Source organism: Numida meleagris, chromosome 1 (genome assembly GCF_002078875.1).
Source record: "Numida meleagris isolate 19003 breed g44 Domestic line chromosome 1, NumMel1.0, whole genome shotgun sequence".
In the NCBI taxonomy this organism is placed as follows: domain Eukaryota; kingdom Metazoa; phylum Chordata; class Aves; order Galliformes; family Numididae; genus Numida; species Numida meleagris.
The window spans coordinates 126,075,373-126,102,292 of NC_034409.1; the positions used below are offsets into that span (position 1 = coordinate 126,075,373).

A 26,920-nucleotide genomic window follows, 5' to 3' on the forward strand; every position below is an offset into this window, starting at 1 on the left:
TTGAAGAACTGTTAACCTGAATGAAACAAAAAGTGTGATTTCTCCATTTTCCAACATTTGTAGTCTTGTAACAGACCATCTGCCAAAGCTTTTCTAGATTTACTGTGACACTTGTTCAAAAAAATGACATATTAAGGCAAAATAATTCCTTCCTACTGTCATTATGGGCTATCAGATTATGCGTCGGTCGTGTGATTGCCTTCAGACAGACATGAGCATAAAACCTCTGACCACTGCCTTCTTCAGTCCTGCCTTCTTAGTGAACTCACCTTTCTCTTGGCTGCTTTCAAACTGGGTCTACACACTGTAATTTTACTGGGATAAATTAGGGGGGTTAGATGATATACTGGAGGAGACAAAATATTGCAAGTTGAGCAGATGTTAGGTGGAAACATTCTCTGTGGTGCAGAAGAACTCAAAGAGTTTTTCTCCTTGGGGTCATTTTTCAAAACATTTTCAGTTTTTATCCAGCTGAAAATATTTTTATTCCTAAGGAGTTCCACAGCTTTTTTCCAAAACTGAATTTTTATTAGTGCATTTAGAAAACATGACTTGTCCAGATTCAGATTATGACAAGAGATTATTGCTGGGAGTTGAACTGGGCTTTTTTGCCTCCATTTTCTGAGAGCCACACCTTTTACAGGTTTCAGAACCAACAGTTCATTAATGGTTAACTCAGATTTTCATTCCATCTATTAAACTAATGATTATGCACTTATCATGGCTTTACAGTCTAGAACATAATGTTGTCCACTATGTTCTCACCTTAAAGGTGGAATTCACAAAGTCACAGAATTGCAGAGGTTGGAAGGGACCTCAAGAGATCATTGAGTCCAACCCCCCTGCTAAAGCAGGAACTCTACAACAGGTCACACAGGTAGGCATCTAGACAGGCCTTGAATATCTCTATAGAAGGATACTCCACCTCTCTGGGCAGCCTGTTCCAGTGCTCTGCCACCCTTTATTTAGAGTTCTTCCACATGTTTGTATGGAACTTCTTATGTTCAAGTTTTAAGGCCATTGCTCTTCGTCCTATCACTACACAACACCGAGAGGAGCCTGGCCTCATTCATTTGCCTCCCACCTCCCTTTAGACATTTATAAACACTAATCAGATTCCCCCCTTCAGTCTTCTTTTTCCCCGGGATGAACAGACCCAGGTTACTCAGCCTTTCCTCACAGGGGAGATGCTCCAGGCCCTTAATCATCTTTGTGGCCCTCCACTGGATTCCTTCTAGAAGATTCCTGTCTTTTTTTAACTGGGGAGCCCAGATCTGGACACAGTACTCTAAAAGTGGCCTCATCAGGGCAGAGTAGAGGGGGAGGATCACCTCCCTCAACCTGCGGGCCATGCTCTTTTTAATGCACCCCAGAAATTCAAATTCAAAAGTTCCACGCCAAAACTCAGAGCTTATGAGAGATCTGTGCTGATTTCTGCAACCCTTGGAAGACTGAATTCTTTGTTTTTCAAGTACGGGCGGGTTTCCTCAGGCATGACGCAGGAGATGAAATTCTCCCATACTGACTGGCTGCAGGTCTCCGCGGCAGTGCTGGGACAGAGCACCCTGAGGACGATGGTGCGGGGGCTGCTTTGCATACCACTACGAGAGGAACAAGAAACCCAGCTCGGCATGTCCTGTTTCGGAGTCACATACGGGACAGGGAGCCTGGCAAACTTAGTCAACATGTATGCTTGCGTGTACGGGCGCTCCGAGAGAGCTGGACCTCCCCCGCTCCATACCGCAAACTTCCCCGAGCTCCAGCTCCCACCCCGGCCCGGGCTGTCCCCCTTCTCCGCAGCTCCCGCGCCCCCCCGCGGCTCCGGCAGCCCCTCCGCCCCCCGCCCCCCGGCGCGGTCCCGCCCGCACTCCCCCGCCGAGGGGCCGCCCACCCCGCAAGAGGAGCCGCTCCGCCGCGCCCTGCCTTGCACAGCGCCCGGCGCGAGGAGGCGGCCGGAGTGACGGAGCGCGGAGCGGGGCACCCCGCGCCCCTCGTCCCCATGCGGCCGCGGGCGGAGGGAGGCTGCCGCCGCGGGAGCTGCGCGCCCGGGCCGCCCGGACAGCGGCGGGGAGCCGCCGTCACCCGCCCCCGGAGGGACGGGCTCAGCTCCCGTCGGCGCTGAGGACCACGCGCCTCGCGGGGACGGACGACTTGCGGCGCGGCAAAGGAGGGAGTAGCGGCACTATTCTCCAGAGCCGCCTCGCCTGGCTTATGCTTATCGGGAGACCTCAGGAACGGCGGCGGCTTCTGCAACATGACGGGCGATGACGAGCCCTAAGGCGGCGTCGAGGCGTGCCGCCGCGGGCTGCGATGAGCCTCGGCGAGCCGCTGCCGGAGGGCCCGCGGGCAGCCCGCTAGCTGCCGGCCCGCCGCTCCGCTCCGCGCCGCCGGCCGTCCGCAGCGCCCCGGGGGCATGGGAGAGGCGGGCGGCGCCCGCTGAGAGCGCCGCGCTGAGCCGCAGGTAAGGAGCCCGGGCAGCGGCGAGCACGGGACAGCGGCGGGGCGCCCTGCGGGGCGAGCCCGGAGGCGAAATTCTTCCCTAATGGGAAGCATCTGCCCGCGGTGACGGCGGCGTCGATGGCGGCGCGCGGAGCGCCCCCGGGCGGCGGAAAGAGGCGGTGCGGCCGCGCCCCGACCCGCGGGGTTCTGCTGAGGGCTGACGCGCGGCATTGGGTCCCCGCGCAAAGCGGCTCGTGCAGTTGTGGGAGGTGCCCCCTCCCAGGAGTGGGTGGGATGCTTTTGAAAGGGAGATTCCGCTGAAGGGAGAATTAAAGAAAACGGCACCTGAATAGTCTCAGAGCAAATTATTAGCTATTTCTCTTTGTAAAGAATGGTAAGTGTCTCATTAACTTGACCACAGATATTTGAAAAACGTCTTCATCTCGACGAGCCTCTCCTTTGAACTTAATGGTTTGCACATGATGCAAAAAAATGATGAAAAAAATCTCTCGCTAGCTGGCAGATCTGAGAAAAGCTTACTTTTATAGTAAAAGCATAAGTTTAAGCATAAGTAAAAGTGACTAATGGAACTAATAATCTCTAGCAGAACTGAGTGTCTTTCCCTCTTTGTTATACATTTCCACACTGTTATACAAGAGCAGGTATATTAAATTTCTGAGGCTAACAGTAGTTTGCCTCTTTGTATGGCTTTAATCTGAACAGCTCAAAGTCTTTTGATGGTGGAGATAAGAATAGGGAGGCAAACTTTCTTCGAAGCTAGGCTGCTTCATCTGTAACGAGATATCTGTAGAAATTATTTAATTTTCAGGCATGGCCAGTACTCAAGGTTCTCATCAACAGTTGCATTTATTTGCCAGTTCTGGCATGGTGTGCCTCTTGAAATGCCTCTCCATGAGGCATCCATCAGGCTTCACCTGCTCTGCTCTGAGAATTTGAACCTCAGCGCAGATGGACACGGCACCATTATGGATACAGACTTCCTTGCTTACGTTTCCTCTGAGGGCCGTGCTTATGTTTCTAAATCCAAATCTAGTTAGTGAGTTAGGGAGCTCAGGTGGTTGATTTGTACTATTTTTGGCAGTTATCTGGTGGGATGGGTATTTAGTATTACCTTGTGATGGTAATGACTTCTCTTTCTTTCATCAGCTGTAGAGGGAGACATGGCAACTTGCTTGAACTAGATGCTTCCTTTGAAATTCTGATTTTTAGATGAGGCGAACGCTAGCCTTGTTGTATAGAGGAAACCTACAGAATGCATTACCATGAGGAGATAGAATAACTTTAGTAGAATAGGTACTGAAATGTGTTACGGGGAAAAAGTTGACTTTCAAGTAGCAAGAGTCCTGGATAAAATAAAAACTCTTTCCAATTGAACTTTGCCTTAATTGCCTACAGACCTTCTGGGAGGCTGCGGAGCATCACAAAGTATATAAAGAGTTTCCAAGGGATTAAAAAATGATCGTTTCTTCTCTCTGCTCCCTCCCCCCTTTTTTTTTTTTTTCCCGTCCCTTGTGTCGCTGGACAACCCAGGAGGAGCGAGGCAAGGCGAGCCGACAAGATGCGGGAGAGGGCCGCGGTGGGGGTACTCTCCGTGGTGCTGATCCTGGCGCTGGGGCTCCCGCCGGGCGCTGTGGCCTGCCCCCACCCCTGTGCCTGCTACGTCCCCACCGAAGTCCACTGCACGTTTCGATCCTTAGCAGCCGTGCCGGCAAGGATTTCTAAACATGTGGAAAGAATCAATTTTGGGTTTGTATTGCAGTTTATAGCAAACAGTTTTATGTTCTTGGTGTGGAATCCTGGAATGCTTTGCACACGTGCAGCATTCCGGGATCTTTGTGTGCACTTTTTAAGTAGAATTGCAGAGAGAAGTTGTTACTTTCAGACACTATATTTCGAACACTGCAGTCACTGGAATGAGGGGAATTTTAGTGTAGCCTCCATGTTTCAAAGAAAAGTTCCTTTTATTTTCAAATAAGTATTTATATGGTGCTCTCAGTTCTTACACTGTCAGTTCTTATTGACAAATAGTACGTGCATCTTACAGTGTTTGAAAACTGTATTGATTAAATCTACTGTAGGATATCTACTAAATGTTGATTATTATACCTGATACACAAAAATGTAGTAGAAGTAAAATTCTCTAAATAGGTAGCATTTTGGACCACAATGAGATAACATATCTTAAAGCAATACAATAAAGACCAGTTATTCTGTAGCATTTGGAGTTGTTTGTTTTTCCCAAGGAAATTAATTGTGATATAAGCAGATGCTTCAGGGAGAGAGAATTCAAGCTCCAACTCACATTTCTCTGAGTACTGCCTGTACTCACATCTGTCTGTCAGACTATGAGATAAGGAGGCAGGGATGAAAAGAGGCACGTGAGCCAGTGGTGTACACTTGCAGCCCCAAAGGCCAACAGTATGTTTGTTCCCCTTCTCCTCTGCCCTCATGAGGCCCCATCTGAAGTACTATGTCCAGGCCTGGGGCCTCCAGTGCAAGAAAGATGTGGAGCTGTTGCAATGGGTCCGAAGGAGAGCCATGAGGATTTATCAAAGAGCAGGAGCACCTTTCCTATGAAGAAAAGCTGAGGGAGCTACGCTTGTTCAACCTGGAAGGGCGAAGGCTCAGGGGAGACCTCACTGCATACTTCAGTACTTGAAGGGAGCTTATAATCAGGTGGGAGACCAACTTTGTAAGAAGTCTAACACTGATAGGACAAGGGGGAATGGCTTTAAACTAAAAGAGGTGAGATTTAGTTTAGATGTTAAGAGGAAATTCTTTACTCACAGAGTGGTGAGGCACTGAAACAGATTGCTGAGAAGAGTTCTGAATGTTGTATACGTGGAGGCGCTGAAGGCCAGGTTGGATGTGTCCCTGGGCAGCCTGATCTGGTATGTGGCAGCCCTGTCCATGGCAGGGGATTGTAACCAGATGATCTTTAAGGTCTCTTCCAACATAAGCCATTCTATGATTCTGTGACTGCTGACAGGCTATCCCAAAAGTGCTGTGTAGGGCCATGACCCTACACATGGTCGTGGTTTAGCATGGTAAAAAGTCATAGTCTTCTTTTGCTTAATATCAGAGCTGCCAGCTCAGTGGCTGGTATGAACTCCTTTCTCCATCCCAAGGCCTCTAACCCGTGTCTGATCATGCTGAGTGATAGTAGGGATCTTGATTTATTTTGTCCTCTGTAATTAAAATGTCTATCCACCAGTGCTTTATCCATCTAAAGTCTAATTTTATTCTCATATTCCCAGGTACTCAGTAAATCTACATTGCAGAAATCCATGTTTTCATTCAATTTCTCAGTCCTCCCAGAGTGGAATCAGTGGAATTAGTATTGGAATGAATCATAACTGTCTAATTTGTGCAGTACAGAACGAATGTCCAATTGGGTCAATCTTACAACATTTTGTGATGTGAAGGATTTTCTCTCTCTTTTTTTTTTACAGGCCATCTGCTCTCAGCCTATTTATTCATGGTCCCCTCTGAGAAAATAAAGTTTCATACACAAAGACTACTAATTTAGTCTTAACTTGATGAACTTAACACATGATTCCAAAGAGAGTCATTGAAGCAGATGCATTAAAAAGTGCTTGCCAAAGAAGCTGCAATGCACAGTGGCCAAATTCTATCCACCAGAATGTATGTCTCCAAGTGGCCTTATATGCCTCTTTGACTGTGAAATGAAAATATTTTGGAGCCTGATCAGTAATCCATGTCCTTGTTTCTCTGAGTCATTGCTCTTCTTTGAAGCCTACCTAATGTTACATTTCTTTATAAATCCTGTTACTGTAGAGTGCATCAAACTGCCCTCCCTCTCCTTCTCCCACATTGAAAACTATACATATTCAGTTACCTCTCCGCTATACATCAGCATTCTGGAGCAAATTCTATCCCTAAATTGATTTTGAAAATCTTCAAAACCTTTTTCTAAGCTTCTAAATTGTGTAGGCATTTTGAAGTTTTATTCTGGTTTGGGTTTTTTTGTTTTTTTTTTTAAATAAAAGTACATTATTTGATGCTGCTAACATAAAAGTCCTTCCCTATTATTTTTTGTATTTTCATTGCGACAAATGACATGTTCCAAAACAGTCTTACCTACCTGTTGCATTTCTTTCATTTTTGAGAGGAGATTTTAGAGTATTTCCATTTTAGGATGCTATTTATTTAGAATGTAAAAATGTTTAGTTTCCTAACTGGAAATAATTTAGGAAAATGTGATATTTGAAAAAGGTGTGGGTTTTTGTTGTTGTTGTTGTTGTTTAGAAGGACTCGTTTAAAATAAAGGGATTTGAATAGGCTGACTGCTATATAAGTCTAAGTGGTCTGTAGTAGGACTAAAAATATTGAAACATTACTCTGAATTTTTTGCAAATTTAGAATCTTCAGATAGATAAGATGGTGAGAATCTAAAAGTATTCCCTCCATATTCAAAGGTTCCAAGTATTTACATTTCTCTGTATCTCTTCCATTCATGTCTAGAAAGAAAGTATTAAAAATAGGAAAAGATCTTTAAAATTTGATGCTTAATTTGGAGTCTTCATGCCCATATTAGCACATATGTCTGATTTTGTGTCTACATATGGAAAACCCAAATGCAAAACTAAGCAGCCAAACTTAAGGCTTCCATATTGGAATCTGACTTTTTAGTACAAAGTTAAATCGAATGGTTTTCAAAAAGTAGATTTTCAGTTTTACTTCTGAAAAAAAGGTTCCTGGGCTCAAATTATATGATTGGAAGCTCAGTTCCTGGACCTTATGTAATTAATTGATGCAGCCAGTTATTTGTTGCTGCAGTTAAGTTAAGCACGATGTGACTTCCTGCTTCTCTTGCTGTTTGGGAGATAGCCATTTTTAATGTCCTCTTTCCAAGTCTTTATTCATTTATTGTTAGATGCTGTTTTGGCAACACTGCAGCCTAGTTTGCCAGGCTCCATAGCATCATGGGTTGGATACAGGCCATTAATTTATTACCATTCTATAAACTGAACTGCATGGAAAAACATACTGACAACTATTAGAACTTAAACGCCTATTTATTACTCCTAGTTTTAAATTAAGACTAAAGAACCACAAATTGATTTGAAAGAAAGCTTAATGTAAACATGAGCTAAGTATACTTGGCCTCATAAAAATGTTTCAGTTACTTCTGGCCCTTTGACAATGTGGTAAGATCCATCCAATTTTTACTGAAAGTTAGGTTATACTAATTTTACATTCGCAGTCCATGATCATAGGATCATTCCACTTGGAAGGGACCTTGAAAGGTCATCTGTGTAAAATGTAACTACACATTGTGATTTTTTTTCCAGGTTTAACAGTATACAGTCTATATATGAAAACTCCTTTGCAGGACTCAATAAACTGGAATTGCTTATGATACATGGAAATGACATTCAGAATATACCTAATGGTGCTCTGAAAGATCTCGTATCTCTACAGGTAATGCTCAGGTCTTCCTCGATTTCATAAATTCTAACTTCTGTGAATAACTGAGGACAAAAATAAGGTTTTTGTTTGTTTGTTTGTTTTTTAAATTAAGGTATCATTCCCCCCTGTCCTAAAATACTGGCATTCTGTTAACTTTGCCTATGTCATACTTGCTAATGCCAACTAATATTCAGTTTATTTTCCAGCTTTTGACCAGTAAATCATTTTTTAGTAGTGCAAAGGATATTTGAATGTGTGAGGAAAACTTCAGAATGCTTGTTTGGATTCAGATACAAAAGCAAAACTAATCTCTTTTATTCTTCTTTTTTTTTAAGGTTTTCAAAATTAGTTACAATAAATTGAAAGTTATAACTGGCCAAACCCTCCATGGACTTTCAAGCTTAATGAGGCTGCATGTGGACCACAACAGAATCGAGTTTATTCATCCAGATGCTTTTAATGGATTAACTTCTCTGAGATTGGTCCACTTAGAAGGAAATTTGCTCCAGCAGCTTCATCCACACACCTTTTCAACATTTATGGTCCTTAATTATTTTAAACTGTCAACAGTAAGACATCTCTACCTATCTGAAAATGCTATTAGCACGTTGCCTGCAGGAATCTTTCAAGGTATGCCACTGCTGGAGAATCTTTACCTTCATGGGAATCCGTGGGCCTGTGACTGCAGCTTAACGTGGCTCCTTGATTGGATTGAAAATTCAGGAGGTAAGAACAAAATTAGCAATGCATCTTCAAGTCATAATATTAAAAGATTTGCATATGAATAACTTTGTTATTTCCTGGGTAGCATTACTTACACGATGTCTATGTGAACTATGTTGTTGGCCAAAGGAACAAGTGTGGAAATCAAGTTTCCAGATTCTTCTGAGTCCTTTAAGCTATTAACTTCAGCGCTGTTACTCACTGGCTCTTCTTCATAGACCACAACTTTTCTGAAGGAGGCAGTTTACACCTACAATGCTGCTACTTTTTCAGAGGAAGGTATGCCTCCATTTAGGCTAAGGTGTGAGAAAAGTGTTAGACTGGAACAGTTCTAGACATATGCAGAAGCAAAATGCTAGAAGCAAAAGCAAAACAAAACAGTTTTATAATACCTGTAGATCAGGAATCCACTAAATGTGGGCTTCTTTGAATTCCTGTTTTCAGTTTAGGCATCTGAGTTCCTAAGTGCCCCATCTCAGGTTACTAAGTGCTTGCTATATAGTAGGCCAGAATGACTAGTGTTACACCACAGCTGCTAAGAGGGAATTGTCATTTCATTGCAACTGAAGAAGTTTCAGAAGAGTTCTGGAGTGATTTATATAACCATTTGGAGCATGGTACTGGATGATGATGGGTCTTGTCATCTTAGAATATATAATTCATTGCAATTTTGCGCTTAGCTGTACTTTTAGGAGTAGTAGTATTAGTAGAATTAATAGTACTTAGCTTTACTTTTAGAAGTGTACAATACTTTAATACATAGTGTAAGTGTCACTGATTGAACCATACTTGAGGCATCTGACTTTGTTATTGCATTTATGTAATAATGTTCTTATATATTCTCCCTCATCAAATAAGTGGGTATATTAAGTCTACTTAAGATGCACTCTAAGGTGTAATGATGAAATAGTAGGTGATCTTCCTTTCCCTGCACAGTGATGACTTGTTACCATTTATTTTCAGTTTGACTTTTTTTCTACAATAAAACAACAGTGATTTTAGGAAAGACAAGATAATTATTCCATGCCATTTTCGTGTGTGACAGTTTTTGTATTTTTATACAACTACAGCACTAACTTCTGTGGGAATTCTGACAAGGAAGCAGCAGTGCTGTTTCAGTGATCACTTTAAAGTATTTTAGAGCAGTGTGGCAACTGCTAATAAGGTGATTGTGTGCTAGTTCTGTCATGAAGTATACTTTCTTTGTCTTTGAAACATATATGAATCTGCAAGTGATAGACGGGTTCACTTAATTATTATATTTGTAAGAATCTCTCAATAAACCTGATTCTTCAGACTAGAAAAGTCTGAAATATTTTTCTGTTAAAAAAAGGTGACAACATTTTTGCAGTTCTTTTCACCTTCTTCTAGAATCTTGCCTTATAACTCATTCATTCATCCTTTGTTCCTCAGAAGTGATAAAAATGACACTTATTTCTAGAAAAACTGGAATACAGCACGTTTCCAAATTAATTATGTAAGGCAACATTTGAAACTGTAGTAAAGTTAAACATAAATACATGACTTGTTTTCCAAACAGGAGTCTTCCTGGCAATGATGGAAGAAAGGACTCAAGGCTATCATTTCCTGTTTGAATACTCCTGTTTAATCTTTATTTTGTCATTACAGAGTTCGCAGTTAATTCAGAGGTCAGGGAAGAGGTGGCATTTTCATTTTTTTGCTGCTGTCAAATAAATTGCAAGTGCAGGAACTAACCAGTAAATTTTAGTAGCTACAGTAGAATTTCTTCTCAGTACTATTGTTAAAAATTTCCTGGATTTTTTTAATGAGAAAATCCAGCATTTCTCAGGTGAATGCTGCATTTTTGAAAGCTGAGATGACCCAGTCTTCTTCAATTTAGGTCCAAAAGATAGATGAGCAGGTTGTTAATGTATACATGCAGGCTTTTTTACACAGCATAAATATTTACAGACTTCTAAAACATTGCTCTGAACACCTCAATTTCCAGTCATTTGATTCAGAAGGAACAAATGTAATTTCCAGAATGATAGTGTAACCTGTCATTAGAGTCAGAGGAATTCATGGTCACTAGGAGAATCAGGCCCATTCAGCTATGAAAGCAAAGAGGCAACATTTAAAAAAAACCTTGGCTTCCTACATGTCATGTGGCATAGCATGCTTCTCCTGGCATCCATTTTACACTCTTGGAAATTCTCTAACTCTAGGACACAATTCTACAACTTACCTGTATGTTGTTTTACTTTTTTAGTTTTTTCTTTGTTTACAGGTGTTCTAAAATGCAAAAAGGACAAAGCTTATGAAGGGGGACAGCTCTGTCCTAAGTGTAGCAGCCCAAAACAGCTGCAAAAAGAAGATATCCAGAACTTGAAAGATATTTCCTGTAGGAAACCTATCATTCAGTCCTCACTGAGGCACAATAGCAGCACTCAAGATGAAGAAGATGGTGAGAGTTATGAACTCCCTCTGGAAGTCCTTCAGTCTTCTCCATGGAACATTACACTGAATATGACTGATGAGCATGGCAATGTAGTCCATTTGAACTGTGAAATCAAGAAACCAACAGGCTCTACCAAGATTCAATGGAATCAAATCCAGACTCAGGAGATTGATATAAATGCTACAATATCACTGGATTTTGAATGCCCAATGAATCGAGAGAACTATGAAAAATTGTGGAAGCTGATTGCTTATTATAGTGAAGTGCCTGTCAAATTAGAAAGGGAACTTATGCTCAGTAAAGAGCCTAAAATAAGTTATCGGTACAAGCAAGGTTCAGACTACGATGCTCTTTATTACACAGGTGTAAAAGCTCAAATACTGGCTGAGCCTTCCTGGGTGATGCAACCTCTTATAAATATCCAATTAAACAGGCGCCAGAGTACAGGGAAAAAAGTGGTGCTATCTTTTTTTACTGTGTTTTCTCAGGCTATTCATACCAAAGACACCAGACAGCAGAGAAGCTGGGTAATGATAGAGCAAAATCAAAGCACAAGGAAAGCACAGAGTGTGGTGGAAGGGTCAGAGTGTCAGCTGAACTGCAACGTGAAAGCCTCTGAGCGTCCCTTCATTCAGTGGCTCTTTCCAGATGGGACTAAACTGCAGGCACCGTTTAATCAGAAGGACAGTAGATTTTCCATTCTCAGTAGTGGTCAACTAGTAATCAAACCAGTGAGTTACACTGATGCTGGCTTGTATCACTGTATTGCCCAAGTGAGAGATGATGTGGATGTTATGGCTTACAGGCTTCTAGTGCAGCCTCCTGCTCTTCAGGTAGCTGACTCAGATATAGTGAGAGTTGAAAAAAATGTTGGAGATCCTATAGTTTTGCCTTGCAATGCAATTGCCAGCCCAGAGGCACGATTGAGCTGGATTCTTCCAAACAGCCAGGTACTTAATGTTTTGTCAAACTCTTCAAAAGGATATGTGTTGGACAATGGTACTTTGCTTATTCCAAAAAGCCACGTCAGTGACAGTGGCCATTACAGATGTGTGGCTGTCAATCAGCAGGGATCAGATCAGTTTACTGTAAGAGTGACAGTAAATAAAATGGTGTCTGACAGATCATTTAAAAGGGTAAAACTGAAAAAACGCACACGCTCAAAAAGCTCATCGAAAACAAGAGGGCGGGTCATTGATGATGAAGAGGGATCAGGCACAGGAGGGGGAGATGAATTCCCACGAAGAAAGAACCACCTGAAGGACAGAGAAATATCCTTTAAACAAAAAAATGACCAGGTGCTAGAGGGTCAAATTAAAAAGGGAAAGAAAGGCAGAAGGAAAATGAAAATTTGGAAAGGTACTGATAGAACCCAAGACAGCAATGTTGCAGAAGGCCGGAGAGCATTTGAATCTCGAAGGAGAATTAATATGGCAAGCAAACAGATTAATCCACAGCACTGGGCTGACATTTTGGCAAAGGTCCGTGGGAAGAACCTTCCTAGAACAACAACAGGTACTGCCATTTTGTTAACAACTACATTGCCATCAGACATGCAGAAAACTACTCCTATCCCTCATCCAGTAGCCATCCCTCTGCCTTCAGAGGCAGCAGCTGATGTAGTAGATTCTTCTGCTGATACATCACCACCGGGTGAAAATGAGCCATTCTCAGTCACTGTTTCCCACAGCAGTAAAGCATTTTCAGCTTGGTCCACAACAGCAGGGCCAGAAACTGAACCTTTCTATGACAAAAGAGCTTTAAAAACACCTGCAAGTATACACTCTGTAGAAATCCCTGTGTCGGGTCCTGTCTTTGCAACTGTGCAACCCCATGGCCAGCAGCATCAGGATGGCAGCGCTTATTCTTCAGTTGTAGTCAAAGAAAATATTCATGCTGTCACTGAAGAACCTTTAATCAAAGAAACAGTGACCAACTATCCTAATATTCAGAGCAGTTCATTCACAGTGGAAGGTGTGGATGCAACTGTATCTTCTAAGTCAGAGGAAAATTCTGCTTTTGCTGAGCTACCACTTGATGCTTCTGTCCTAGCTGAATCTCAGACTGTAGATCTTCATAGTGTCTTGGAGACAAATGAGAGATTAAATGAAGTGGATCAAATGAATGCTGGTAGTATAATTTTGGCACCTTCTCAGCTGGATGATATCATCCCAACAGATTCTGTGGGCTCTACTGCCATTTCTTCATCTGTTACAGAAAAAAGCAACGACTTGATACATGAACACAGAGATGTATCCACTAGTCAGACAAAAAAAGCAGATTTAAGTACAGTTTCTCCAGCTGTCATATCCATCAAGGTCCAGAGCAAGGAAGAATCAGAGACCTACAGGAGTACAGTGACTCAAGAAAGCACATCCAGCACTTACACAAAGAGTTTTCAGGGGGAAGAACAGAGAAACTTGTCTGCTCCAAAAACAGATCCCACATTTGTTTCACCAAGTATGAATGTTCCTCACAAAAAAACAGAAGAGATAACTGCTGCTTCCATCAGCAAATTGACCACTACTGCCACAACACCAACACCCTATAGGAAGACAACACCTTTGCTAGTTACTCAGCATGCTAGGAAAAGGCCTTATGGGAGAAGGAGACTGAGACCAAATAGAATCCGACAAAGAACAAAACCTTTCCACCGTATTGTTTTAACCACAGAGGCAATGCCTATCATTCCAGGAACATCTAAAGTTGAAGCTGTGACCAAAGCTGCTTCTGCAGTTCTGGGAAGTCCTGATCTTAAAAGCAATGTCAAAATACAGGCTAAGGAAGAGGAGCATAGGGAAAGCACTCCTTCACTAGTTACCGATCCAGTTGTATTAGAGAAAATGACCAAAACTGAAGAGCTGGTCACAACTTCTTTCTTTAGGCCTACTACTCCTCGACCTGAAAGAAAATATGTGGCACTCCCTACTTCTCCTGAAACCTTGGTACTTCCAGTGACTGAGCCCATCACGATTTTGTCATCATATTTTATGCATAACACAGTTCCCACAAAAGAGTCAAGTGCACCTCTGAAACCACAGCAAAATACAGTGCCAACATTTGACTCATTAGAGAACGTATCTGAAGAGAGGAGCCTTAAAGCAGATTCTAAAGCCCCAGATAGTGAGGCAGAACCGTCAAGTACAGCTACCTCTGAGTATAGGAGCAGCTTGGTATCTACTGCAAAATCCAGTTACCCAGAATCTCAAGAAGAGACCATCACTTTTCACTCAGACGTTGTGGCTAATGAAGCCACTGCTGGAACATTCCAGCCTATGTATCCTACGATGACAGATGTAAGTATTCCTTCTGGCACACTGGAAGTTTTTAAAGATGTGTCAGATTCAGAGGGGTTATGGAAGCCCACAGTATTTTTAAAAACATCAGCAATAACGGAGCAACCCCAGCAACAAGAAATTGTGTCTTTGTCCTCCTCCTTCAGCACAACAGAAACTCAAACTTTTCCACCTACAGAAACAGAAATATCTGTTGTGTCTCAAACTGGGGCAAAAACATCTTCCTTGGATAAGAAGGAAACAATGTCAAATGTATTTCATCATGATCCCACTTTGCAGACAGCTGAAAAGCCTCAGACTATACACAGTGTCTTTATTCCGTTTACAAAACCTCCTACTCTTCCTCCCCCCATTTCAAGCACTTTACATCCTTCTCTTCATTATACTAGCAAAGGCAGTAACACCTTCAATCAGGAAAGGTTGCCAGCAGTAAAACAAGCTGAAGCAGAAAGTGAAAGAATGGTGGTGAGCTCAAGACAGAATGTACACCCTACTCCCTTCTCTAGCCAAAACAGGATTAGCATACAGTCTAAAGAGGAACAGTTCAAAGAGATGTACAGTAGCAGGTCAAACAACAGTTTATTGCTAAATCCAAACCTTCCCCATCCACCCGCTGGAATGATACCAAGCCTGAATCAAAGACTGCCTGTTGTGCCTCCAAAGCATGTTCCAGTAAGAGGCACAGTGAAGCCTCCATATGTTGTAACACAAGGCTCATTTCGTTATTTTATAACACATCAGCCTCTTCACTACACAAACAAACCAGAGATAACAGCATATGCAGCACACACCATCCAGGACAAAAAATCTTTTGCCTCTCAGAGGGAGACAACTACCCCAACGCAAGCTACTCCATTTCACAGAACAAATACATTCCCTTCAAGCAAGTTTAGTAATCAGGGTCAGAATAGATACAATATTAATTCAAGATTTTTTGGTAGTAACTATGTTCCAGATAACAGAGGCACAGCAGGGAGACTACCAAGTCAAGAAATGCCCTATTATCCCAGTTCCAGAATGCCATTCCTGTTCAACAGGACAAGGATTTTGCCTCACTTAGGTATACATCCTAAACCTATGGTCCCTGGTCAACTAGTCCCAAAAGACACAAATGAGAAGAAGGTTGCTCAGGTCTCACCTCCCAGGATTACAGTGCAGAAAGCTACAGCTGTTCCAATGCCTTCACACACCACAACCACCACATCACCACCAGCAGTGATTTTGAAGATAACCCCTCCAGCCTTTTTCTCTCAGAGCAGAAAACCCCAGATATCCACTACAGTTCAGCCTCTTAAAAATGTTCACTATCATCAAAAAGTTCCATCTGTGCCTTATGTGGGAGGCATTACATCACACAATTTATCTGTAATTCAATCTTCAAGCAATTTCAGGACAACTGGAGAAAGACCTAGAATTATAACAAAAGGATCTCAGAGCATATCCATCCTTGCTGAAACAGATGCTCTTATCCCTTGTGATGCAGTAGGGGAACCCAAGCCTTTTATTACTTGGACAAAAGTCTCTACAGGTAAGACAGATGAAGAAGTTTCCTACACAGTTTTAACAGTACTAATACTTGGGTTTATACATAGAAATACAACATAATTACAGAAATTGTCCAAAACAATGAAAAAACACTGAATATTTTGTCTGTATCAGCATAGATAAAATGTGATTAATTGCAAGCAGTAGTTACAGATAAAAATAAGTTAGCTGTACTTCTTGTAGTAAAATAAAAGCTCTAGCATTTAATGAATTTATTTTTTGAAGGAGGAATAGCAACCAAGGGATTATTCACAGCAGTTGAACTTATGACAAAGCTTGAGAATAATGGTTTGTTAGCATTGCTACCTTAGATAACGATGTGTGTATTATCTCCGTAAGCAAAAGAGAGATTTTGTGAAAATCTAACATGAAGCACAGAGCCTTTAGAAGTTCCCACACTGCACAGTCTTGCAGGCTAGTATGGTTAGGTTTGAACTAGAAACAAAGACTGTGGACAGTGTCAGAAGATGTCATGTGATCCATCTGAAGATGTAGCTGGTGTTAAGTAATTCTGTTGTCTCCCATAAGCCTTCTTTAGTGCAGGGATGCATGTCTAAAAAAACAAACCTTTTGCCTTTCTGTTTGTTTCATCTTCTCAGGAGCTCTGATGACAGCCAACACCAGGTTACAACGGTTTGAAGTCTTGAAAAATGGTACCTTCCTTATCCGAAATGCTCAGCTTCAGGATCGTGGACAGTATTTGTGCACTGCTCAGAACCTGCATGGTGTAGATAAAATGATTTTTGTGCTCACAGTTGTAGCCCATCAGCCCAAAATTTTACTTTCCCGCTATCAAGATGTTACTGTCTATTTTGGAGATACCATAGCAATGGAATGTCAGGCTAGTGGGACTCCAACCCCACATATTTCATGGATTTTCCCAGACAGGAAGATTTTGCAGACAGTCACCACCACAGAAAGCAGGATAATGCTTCATGAAAATCGAACCTTATCTATCAAGCAAGCAACATTTTCAGACCGAGGAGTGTACAAATGTGTAGCTAGCAATGCTGCAGGAGCCGACAGCATCGCAGTGAGGCTCCACATTGCAGCCTTACCGCCCATCATTCAGCAGGATAAGCAAGAGAACATTTCCTTGCCCCTTGGTAGCAGTGTTAATATCCACTGCACTGCCAAAGCAGCCCCTTCACCCAGTATTCGTTGGGTGCTCTTTGATGGCACACAAATTCGACCTTCCCAGTTTGTCAATGGGAATTTATTTGTTTTTCCCAATGGAACTCTTTATATTCGCAATGTCTCCCCCAAGGACAGTGGGATCTACGAGTGCATTGCCGCCAACATGGTGGGAGCTGCCAGGAGAATAATACAACTTCATGTGAAGAAACAAGCATCAAATGCTAAGATCACTGGGAGCTCTCCTCAGAGGACAGATGTAACTTATGGCAGCATCCTGCATTTGGACTGTAGTGCTTCTGGTGACCCCTGGCCTCGGATATTATGGAGGTTACCTTCCAAAAGGATGATTGATTCCCTACACAGGTAAATGACTATTTCAGGTGTTGCAGCTAAATTAGAATTTTAACGAACTTTAAGAAAAGAGAGCTCATATCTGTACAAGCTTCACTCTTGCCTTCTGTGAGTTTTGAATTAGACCATCAACCATTAAGGAAGAATTTGAAATCATATCAAAATATGGTCAAGTTGTAATTTAGCATAACTTTCCTGAAAGCAGCAGTACTCTTGAAAAGTCAGCTTCAAGCATTCAGGATAATCTGCCACTATTTGTCTTGTATAGCCACTCTGTAAATGTAGCAAGAAGTCCAGTGCCAAAAATTCGTGTTCCAGTGTGCGTAATTGCATAAAGTTTGCATAGATGCATACTTTCCCCCAGAAGAACTGGGATCACTGTATTTCACTTATACTTGTATTTATCATTATATACTGTAAAGAAATCATAATGATTTAAGTAATCATGAACATTTTAACATTAGGTAAATTAATGTTACCTTAGTAAAAGGTCTGTGCTTAAAATAATATGTTCTCTAATGTTCACTGCATCAAGTTAAATATTGCTTTTCCAAAACAACAAAACTGTCCTCAGACTTGGCTGAAATCACAGTTTCTACTCCATAAATCTTCTTTGAGCACTGTAGACATTCAAGAAATATACTGAAATTTAAATAAGCAGTTATCAATAGCTTTCTTAAAAGTGGAATGTAGTCAGCATTTTTTCATTGGGCAAACAATGTATTTGGGTAACCTAGTGCAAAGACAGTGCAAAATCCAGAATTCATTTTATGCCTCATAGCACTAGCAACAAAATACAGGTTTTTTTTTCTCTTATGATCTTTATTTGGAGATGGTTTTTCTAAACAGCACACCTTCACTTTGGGGAGAAAACTGTGGAGCTACTGAGGAAATTATCTCTGGCCACAATGCACCAATTCCATAGTGCTTTGGAAAGTAATAATAGCCTTTTAGCATATTTAAAAAAAAAATTCCCATATTTTGAGGTTTAGATCATTAATAAATTAATACTGCAGAAGTTACCTACTCTGTATTATTGAGTCTGAACATTTTGCCTCTTCGAGATTTTCTGGGGGTTAAAAATGTTGAACCTGAGACCAGAGGAGGTAGTTCACCTTGATTTGTTTTTACCTGAGTACTCAAATGCCAGACTCCATAGTTTTGTTCTGTATACGTTTGTGTGGAGTATATCATTCAGACATGACATGTTTGAATGTTAGAGAATTCAGCATATGTAGTCAGAAGAGTAAAAATAAAGGAATAATATTAAAGTCATTGCAGAAAGCAGGGCAGAATTGTTTGGTTATGAATCAGTGGAATTTTTTTCTTCCATTTGCTTTTTCATGTAACTGTCTTGGATATTTCAGACCACCTAACTGTCTAACAACAGCAGTGTTTCTGTGTTTCCATATTGTTGGGTTGCTGTTGTTGTTTTTCCCCAGGTTACACTCAATAATTACTTCCTAAAATGGGATTTTGCAACTCATGTTCTCTTTTCTTTCCTTACAGTAACTTGGAGACTAGAATCAAAGTATTCAGCAATGGGACTTTGGTTGTCCATTCAGTTACAGATAAAGATGCGGGAGATTATTTGTGTGTGGCTCGCAATAAGATTGGGGATGACTATGTGGTCCTCAAAGTGAATGTGATGATGAAACCAGCAAAAATAGAACACAAGAATGAGAATAACCACAAGGTCAAGTATGGAGGTGATCTGAAAGTTGACTGCGTAGCTACTGGTCTACCAAATCCTGAGATCTCCTGGGGTCTGCCAGATGGTAGCATGATCAATACCTTCATGCAGTCAGATGACAGTGGCAGCCGGACAAAGCGATATGTGGTCTTCAATAATGGAACCCTGTATTTCAATGACGTTGGACTGAGGGAGGAGGGGGACTACACCTGCTATGCTGAGAACCAGATTGGGAAGGATGAGATGAAAGTACGGGTCAAAGTAGTGGCTGAACCTGCAACTATCCGAAACAAAACCTATGTCATTATTAATGTACCCTATGGTGATGTTGTCACAGTAGCATGTGAAGCCAAAGGCGAACCTACTCCCAAAGTAACTTGGCTTTCCCCAACCAACAGGCCCATTCCTACTCTATCTGAAAAATACCAGGTATATAGGGATGGTACTCTCCTCATCCAAAAGGCACAAAGATCTGACAGTGGTAACTATACTTGCGTAGTGCGGAACAGTGCTGGAGAAGATCGGAAAGTGGTATGGATCCATGTCAATGTTCAACCTCCCAGAATCAATGGGCATCTCAATGCAATAACATCTGTAAGGGAGACAGCCATCAGGGACAGCAGGAAGCTTATTGACTGCAAAGCTGAAGGCATTCCAGCTCCACGCGTCCTGTGGGCTTTTCCAGAAGGAGTAATTCTGCCAGCCCCCTACTATGGAAACAGAATCACTGTGCATCGCAACGGTACTTTGGACATCAGAGGGGTGAGGCAGACAGATGCAGTGCAGCTTGTATGCATTGGACGGAACGAAGGAGGAGAAGCAAGACTGATTGTGCAGCTCCTCATCACAGACCATTTGGAGAAACCTTCCTTCAGGGACCCTGTCAATGAAAGAATCACTGCAATTGCTGGGCACAGCATCAATCTGAACTGCTCAGTCCAGGGGTACCCTGAGCCCACCACAAGCTGGATCCTTCCCAATGGCACTGAAGTGCTGAGTGGCAGCCGTCTGCACAGATTTTACCATAAGCGGGATGGAATCTTACACATCAGTGCTCTCTCCACAGGGGATGCTGGGACCTACCGCTGTACAGCCAGAAACCCAGGTGGCTATGTGGAACGGGTAGTCTTCCTGAAGGTGGGACTCAGGCCAGAAATCAGCAACCAGTATAACAACCTGGTGAGCATAATCAATGGAGAAACTCTGCAGCTCCATTGCATCACTCAGCCAAATCAACGGGCGCAGATCTCCTGGACACTGCCCAATGGGATGGTCCTGGATGCCCCACAGGCTGTGGGTCGCTTCTCCCTCCTGGAGAACGGCTCACTGACAGTGCGTGAAGCTTCTGTTTTTGACAGGGGCACTTACCTGTGCAAGGTGTCCAGTGACTATGGCACTTCTATTATGAACGTGCCTGTCATCGTGATAGCCTATCCCCCCCGGATTACCAGTGAGCCAGCACCTGTCATCTATGCCAGGCCTGGAAATTCAGTAAAACTGAACTGTATGGCCATTGGGATTCCTAAAGCAGAAATAACATGGGAGCTTCCAGACAAATCTCATCTGACAACAGGAGCTCAATCCCGTCTGTATGGAAACAAATTCCTCCACCCTCAGGGGTCATTAGTCATCCAGCAGTCTTCTCAAAGGGATGCAGGCTTCTATAAATGCACTGCTAAAAATATACTAGGCAGTGATTCGAAAACAACTTACATACACATATTCTAATACTAAAACAAATGCCTTTGGCTGAGTACTAGAGTTCCAGTCACTGCCAAGCAAGTGCAAGGAAAGTACTCTTTGCAACAAAGCCAGGAAGGCTAATGGCAGAAAAACAAAGAAATTAATTCTATTTTCATGCAAAGTGCATAGCTTTTGAAATCGACATATTAGTACTTCCCTGCAATAGAAGGAGACAGTAGATGTATCTAAATTAACACATTGGAAAAGGTCTTTAAATTAAGACAATGTGATGTGTATTTTCATGCAATCCAGTAGCATTTGAGACCTGAAGTACTCTATCCTTGTCAATAGTCCAAAGCTATTCCGTGTTTTAACAAGCACCTTAAAAGCACCAAAGAAGTATTAAATGTTACTAAATGAGCTGCAGTGATAGAAGTGCTTTAGTATTTTGTTGGAAAAACGTATTTTTCTTTATCCCCTGCAGCGCTTTTACATAATGTAGTCTTATAGAATATGATTACTAACTTTTCTGTTCGTTCTCCTATCAGCTCTTCAAAATCAAAGACTAATTTAGCAAATAAGAGTGATCTATTTTAATAAAAGTACATGCAGACATTAATTACCATAACATACAAACCTTTTCCAGCTACTATGGATGCTCCAGTCAAATCATCCATTATATATTTTATATATATTTTTAAATCAGACTATGAGACTAGAAAGAGTAACAATGAATTTGGTCTCATTTTATAAATTATTGGTCTTTACAAGACTCTGATACATTACAGTGTTTTATAATGTTAAGGTCAATATACTGTACATTTTATAATAAAAAATATTTTCCAAAAATTATATTCACTGTTTTTTGTTTGTTTGTTTGTTTGAGGAAATAGTGATCTCCAGAAGCTGAGAATATAAAATTAAATTGGAAAACAGAATTCATGTATTGTTATACATATTCTTTTTCTTTGTAAACATGATTTCCTTATAAAAATCTAACACTTCTGTTACATATAATTCAGAATACATATGAATATAAAGCTTAAATACTTTTCTTCCAATCAATGATGTTTATTTGGGTAATTACATCATTTTAATAAAATTTATTTATTTTGCTGTTGAAATGGTTGCTACAAGTACCTGAATATGTCCATGTTTCCACTTAGAATTTTGAAAAAGTTTACTTTAAAACATACAGATTCTTTGAGGTATTCCTGAAGTCTTAAGCTTCTGATTGGTTGTAAGACTTAACGCTCATGTTTTAAAACAATGATGAGAAAAAAAGCTTTATTTTTATTCTTTTTCTGTTGATTACAACATGATGGTAGTAATGTATTCTGATATTTACATTTTCTAAAAATGTAAACTTAATGATTATCACATAACGTGATAGGATATTTGATAGAATTTATTTTTAAGTTGAGGCAGGGTAAAAAGTTGGGTTTTGTAGCATGATATACTTAAGTTGCACCTATGTTACTCAAATAAATAGTACTTAATTATATCATAATTTCTTTTCTATTATTTAAATGCTTGGTCCCTAAATTAGCAGTTCAGGACTTAAGTTGAGGAATATGTCTAAATATCTGGCAGGGAAGTTGCTGCTCGGTAAAGGAGCTAATGAAGAAACTGACAAGTGTTCAATGACTTTGGCAAGATTGTTCACATGGTTTTTTCTAATCTTGCCAATTTCCTTGAACATGTCACAGATTAGGTATGTCTTTAGATCCTTTGCTTAATTTTAAAACTTTATAGCAGTTCTTGTAAAATGGTAATACAATTTTTGATAATAATATATCTTTTAAAAGGGACTGAAGTTCTCATTGTAACATTGAATCAAAATCAAGCACTTTTATTCATTTTTCTCTCTAATCTTCATTCAATATTTAAATGAATTTAGAAATACTCTTGGATGCTGAATGACTTCTGGATTCTTCCATTATGCAAAAAAAAAATCTAAAATCAAATGTTTCATCTGTTGAGATCAAGTGAAGCATTTGATAATGCATTAGTCATGAATACAGAATTTGCATTGCTGCTAGTGGAAGTTTTGGAGGCATAAGAAATGAAAATTTGGCTTTAGTATTCTTAATTCGGGTCAAGACCTGAATGCTTGCAAAATTCCCTCAGAATTGGACATCACATTTTTTTAATGTGTTATAATTTCCATTATGTTTACCTTTAACCTTTCATGAAAGCATATTACCAGTGAGAGGCCTACAAAATACAATTCTCTTCCAAAAGAAATATCACTACAGCTTAACAAATATCAGATGAACACATTTCACATTCAGGCAGTGCTTGGCCATATGTTCTGCTGTTCTTAGGCCTAAGTCTGGATGTCACTCCATATGCTAAAACATTCATTAAATGAAGGTAGTCATAGGACTACGAATATAAACCATAACTTCTTCCTTTATTTCCATAATTATATGAAGATGCATTAAATTAGTCAATGAAAAATTCACATTACTTGAAGGACTTTACACTTCACTAATTTTTTTTATTCAGAATCCCTCATTCGTCTTTCAGACTACACAGGAGCCATGCATTCAAGGCCAGTGGAGCTTGTTCGTTTACCATTTTTGAGAGGTGATGGGACATTGAGTGGTTGCTCTTGATTTGAGAAGATTTCACCGTTTTTACTTGATTAACCAAAGTAAGTCCTGCATATTTTCCATGGATAGAAAAACTTACCGTTCCTTGCTTTTTTGATTTAAAAAAATATTTATTTAACATCTTTTTTGGAGAAACAAGTTGTCTCATTACAGCTGTGTTGATTACAAATTGTAATTGGAGTTGTATATACAATTTTTTGCTTTGGCCATCACAAAAAGAGGTTTATTGCAACCATATCCCTAGCACTACTTAGAAGCAATATAAGCAAAGGTAGGAACATAGGCCAGAAAAGCAAAAAAAAAAAAAAAAAAAAGGAATTAAGTAGTGTGTTCATACCATCAAGATCTGATAAGATCCCTAAAACACTAGCCAGTTCACTTACACATTTTAGTGATTATCTTCAAAAACTCATGAAGGCCAAGTTAGGCACAAGAGGACTGAAAAAATACTAATGCTGTAGTTGAGAAAACATAAAACAGCTGAACTCTGGTATCAGTAGAAGTATTTTGTTTAATTCATTACTAAACAATCAATCTAAGAGCATCTGTAGAATAACCCAGTGATAGGAAACAGCTGTTCTGCAAGTTTCCACTACAAATCATGTCAAAGCAAACTAGTTACCTTCTCATAAAAGTAATTAGCTCAGAGAATGGGAAGAGAAGATTGATAACAACATTTTTTACATAGTCACACAGCATGTTCTCATCTCTAAACTAAGGAAATATGATTTACCTCTCACTTCAGTGAGAGAACAGACATTTTCAAAACATTTAAAGAGGAGTTATGATGGGCTGTCAGTTATGAGGGCACGCCAACTGAGTCCAGCCCAGGTTGTTTTTCTGGACCAGTACTATTCCAAATTTTCATTAAAAACTATCAGGTATAGAGAAGACATTCTGAAAATAGGTGGGTAATATAAAACTTGGAGAGGTTATAGCAAAGAAAACAGAATTATGATTCAGAATGATCTTAGATCAGTGAAATGACTGGAAACTGATCAACTTAATAAATACAATAATTTTATTCAGAAGGGGGAAATTGAATACACAAATAGCGAACAGTTGGTGAGGAAGGCGTAGGAGTGGTACAAATTGTGATACTATTCAAACAAATCATCACATTGAAAGGAGGGTTGTGTGAAGCAATACAATGGAGATAATGGAGATAATTATTCTCTTCCCAGCCAGGATCAAATATAAACAAATTGAAAGGAATCCAAGAAAGTGTTCTAGGAAAGTTAACGTATAAGGATAAGTTGAAATAGGATATTTTTTTAGATTCAGAAAAGAAGAGACTGAATATTAAACATAGCAGTTAATCAAATGTGTGAGAAGTCCTTACAGAACCAGTAAACAGTTGTTTCTCGGTCTCACTGAGGTTAATATGAAAAATAACTGAGTTAATTTACTGCAAGCTAATTGTAGGCTATATAGTAAGAAAACTCTATAAATGTAATAGTAGTTAAACACTATTATTATACCTGAAATTATTGTAAATTTCCTATCTCTGGAGACAGGTAAAAACAGTTTAGTCAGATATCTGTCACAGACAGTCAACATCCTTACTCAAGGAGAAGAAACTTGAGAAATCTTGGGATTCCTACGCTTCTGCTTTGTAATTATGTAATCTTCATGATAATCCATGAAGGGTTCTTAATGGTGGATTGCACAGTAGATATGGACACATAACAAATATGTCCAATTTAAAATCATCTTTATGGTGGAAATTTCATGGAGAGATTTCTAGAAACAGCCATGTAACATAGAGGCAGGATCCCTCTGTTTTTCAAATAATTTAGTTTATAAAGGCATCTCACATCAGACCGCTCTCAGAGCTGCACAAAGCATAAACCAGTAACTGCTAGGCCTTTAGGTATTTATTTTGCCCAACTTGTATTTTAGTTGTCAATAAATAGAAAACATATTTTTAAATGAGCATTCATCATATTTCAATACAAAATTGCCCTCAAACCTATGCACATCTGGCTTGTACTTTCACTGTTACTTGTGTGATGTAATAGAGAGTATTCCCTCTCTCTTATTGTTTGCCACTTGAGCATAGTGTGTTCCAAGTGATGAAATATGGTGTAAGATCTTGCAGAGAGCAATTAACACCCCATTAATCATCCCCAGAAGAAAATGCTCCCTGGAAAAGATAAACAATAAGACAGAATCCATTGCACACAGTGAGGAAACGCGTGAAGGCAACACATGGAGAATTATCATCTTATGGAAGAAATAGTGGGTTGTTAGTTGCCATATGCTGACGTATAAAGCTGAAGATTGGTGTATGTGTTCTAAATGTTCGTATGATTTTTCAGCTACTCTCATTTTTCTAGCAAAAGATACCATTTTTCCCTGAAAACCTTTTATTGCTGGTTCATTCCAGTAACACTAACACTGAACAATTAGCGTAAATGTTAGTAACTTTGCTAGAATAGAATATACTTAGCAGGGACGAAGAGCCACCCAAAATATTAACTTTCTCTGTGAGCACTCTTTCAGTGATACCATGTTGGGTTTCAGAAATGATGTAATAGAGAGAAATAGGGAATGCCATAGAGAGTGGGGATCATAATTGAGGACATTCCTGTCATGCTTCTTCCCTTCCCATAGGCAAGATCCAATGTCACTCTTTAAATGGTGAGAGTGATGCATCTGACACCTGGGGTAATGCAATGAAGAAGATGCTATAACACTGGACTGCAGCTGTGTACCACCTCCTAAGCACTTGTGTGAATGCAGGGCCTCCATAAAAGGAAATATATCTGTTGGCAGCAGTACTGGACTATGGCTTCTTCCCTCCTCCATGACTCCATTTGTTAAGCACAGCTGGCAATATCAAAGGATTTATATGTTGTTGGTGTCTAATGGCCCAGGTCACCAAGTGGGAAAGAGGCATAAATAGGCAGTGTCTCCCAGTGCTGGTGACTGGAGATGGGAGGCAACAGTGTGAGTCTTGACAGATGTGGGGGTGGAATGACATGAGATGGATAGTCAGATTTTAAACTTAAAAGAATAAGAAGTGCTGTCAGATGTAGCTGCCTCTTGTGATGCTTTGTATCACTCAAAGCACACCTGGCATCACATGCATATTGTATAGCCGCTGAACTAACTATACATGCAGGAGGTTCATAGTTAACTTTACTCCCATTGTTATAAATCGTTAAGGCTCTGGCTCAAAAGTAGGTTTTTTTCTTGGTTTTACCACAAATGCTCAATGGATTGAGCCACTACGCTCTCCTATTAAGAACTTCTCTGTGCTTGTATGAGCTTCTCTGAAAAAAATTATGTTAATGGAGCAAGTGAACAACACTTTCATTAACTCAGGGAAAAAGACCTGGTAACCAAGGACAACAAAAAACATAAAGCTTCTGTAGAGCAAGCAAGTAAAATAGCCTACCGAAATGATTTGGAAAGTACTTGGACCCCAAAATGTATATTTTAAAAAAATTCTCAAGTTAATGATTTTTTCCCTAAAACGGTCCTTTTCCTTAAAATGGAAGATAAGATATTTGATGGGAAGGGAAGGGAAGGGAAGGGAAGGGAAGGGAAGGGAAGG

General features: G+C 40.4%; 1 protein-coding gene across 6 annotated transcripts in view; it reads left to right on the plus strand.

Annotated features, from left to right (window-relative positions):
• Positions 1,922-26,920, plus strand: part of MXRA5 (matrix remodeling associated 5) — a 26,772-nt gene continuing 1,773 nt past the window's right edge. Inside the window, exons 1-9 of one of the 6 annotated variants that reach the window (XR_002443079.1) lie at positions 1,922-2,461; positions 3,991-4,206; positions 7,776-7,905; positions 8,229-8,619; positions 10,865-15,859; positions 16,476-17,376; positions 18,874-20,236; positions 23,273-23,399; positions 25,975-26,874. Coding sequence is in view for 4 of the 6 variants with exons in the window: in XM_021411224.1 (XP_021266899.1) it covers positions 2,265-2,461; positions 3,991-4,206; positions 7,776-7,905; positions 8,229-8,619; positions 10,865-15,859; positions 16,476-17,376; positions 18,874-20,785 (8,742 nt within the window). In the remaining 2 variants the exon portion in view is untranslated. Of the gene's footprint in view, positions 2,462-3,990; positions 4,207-4,913; positions 5,137-5,249; positions 5,352-7,775; positions 7,906-8,228; positions 8,620-10,864; positions 15,860-16,475; positions 17,377-18,873; positions 21,595-23,272; positions 23,400-25,974; positions 26,875-26,920 lie in introns of those variants that run through there. The other 5 variants (XR_002443080.1, XM_021411224.1, XM_021411236.1 and 2 more) reach the window with 5 other exon arrangements.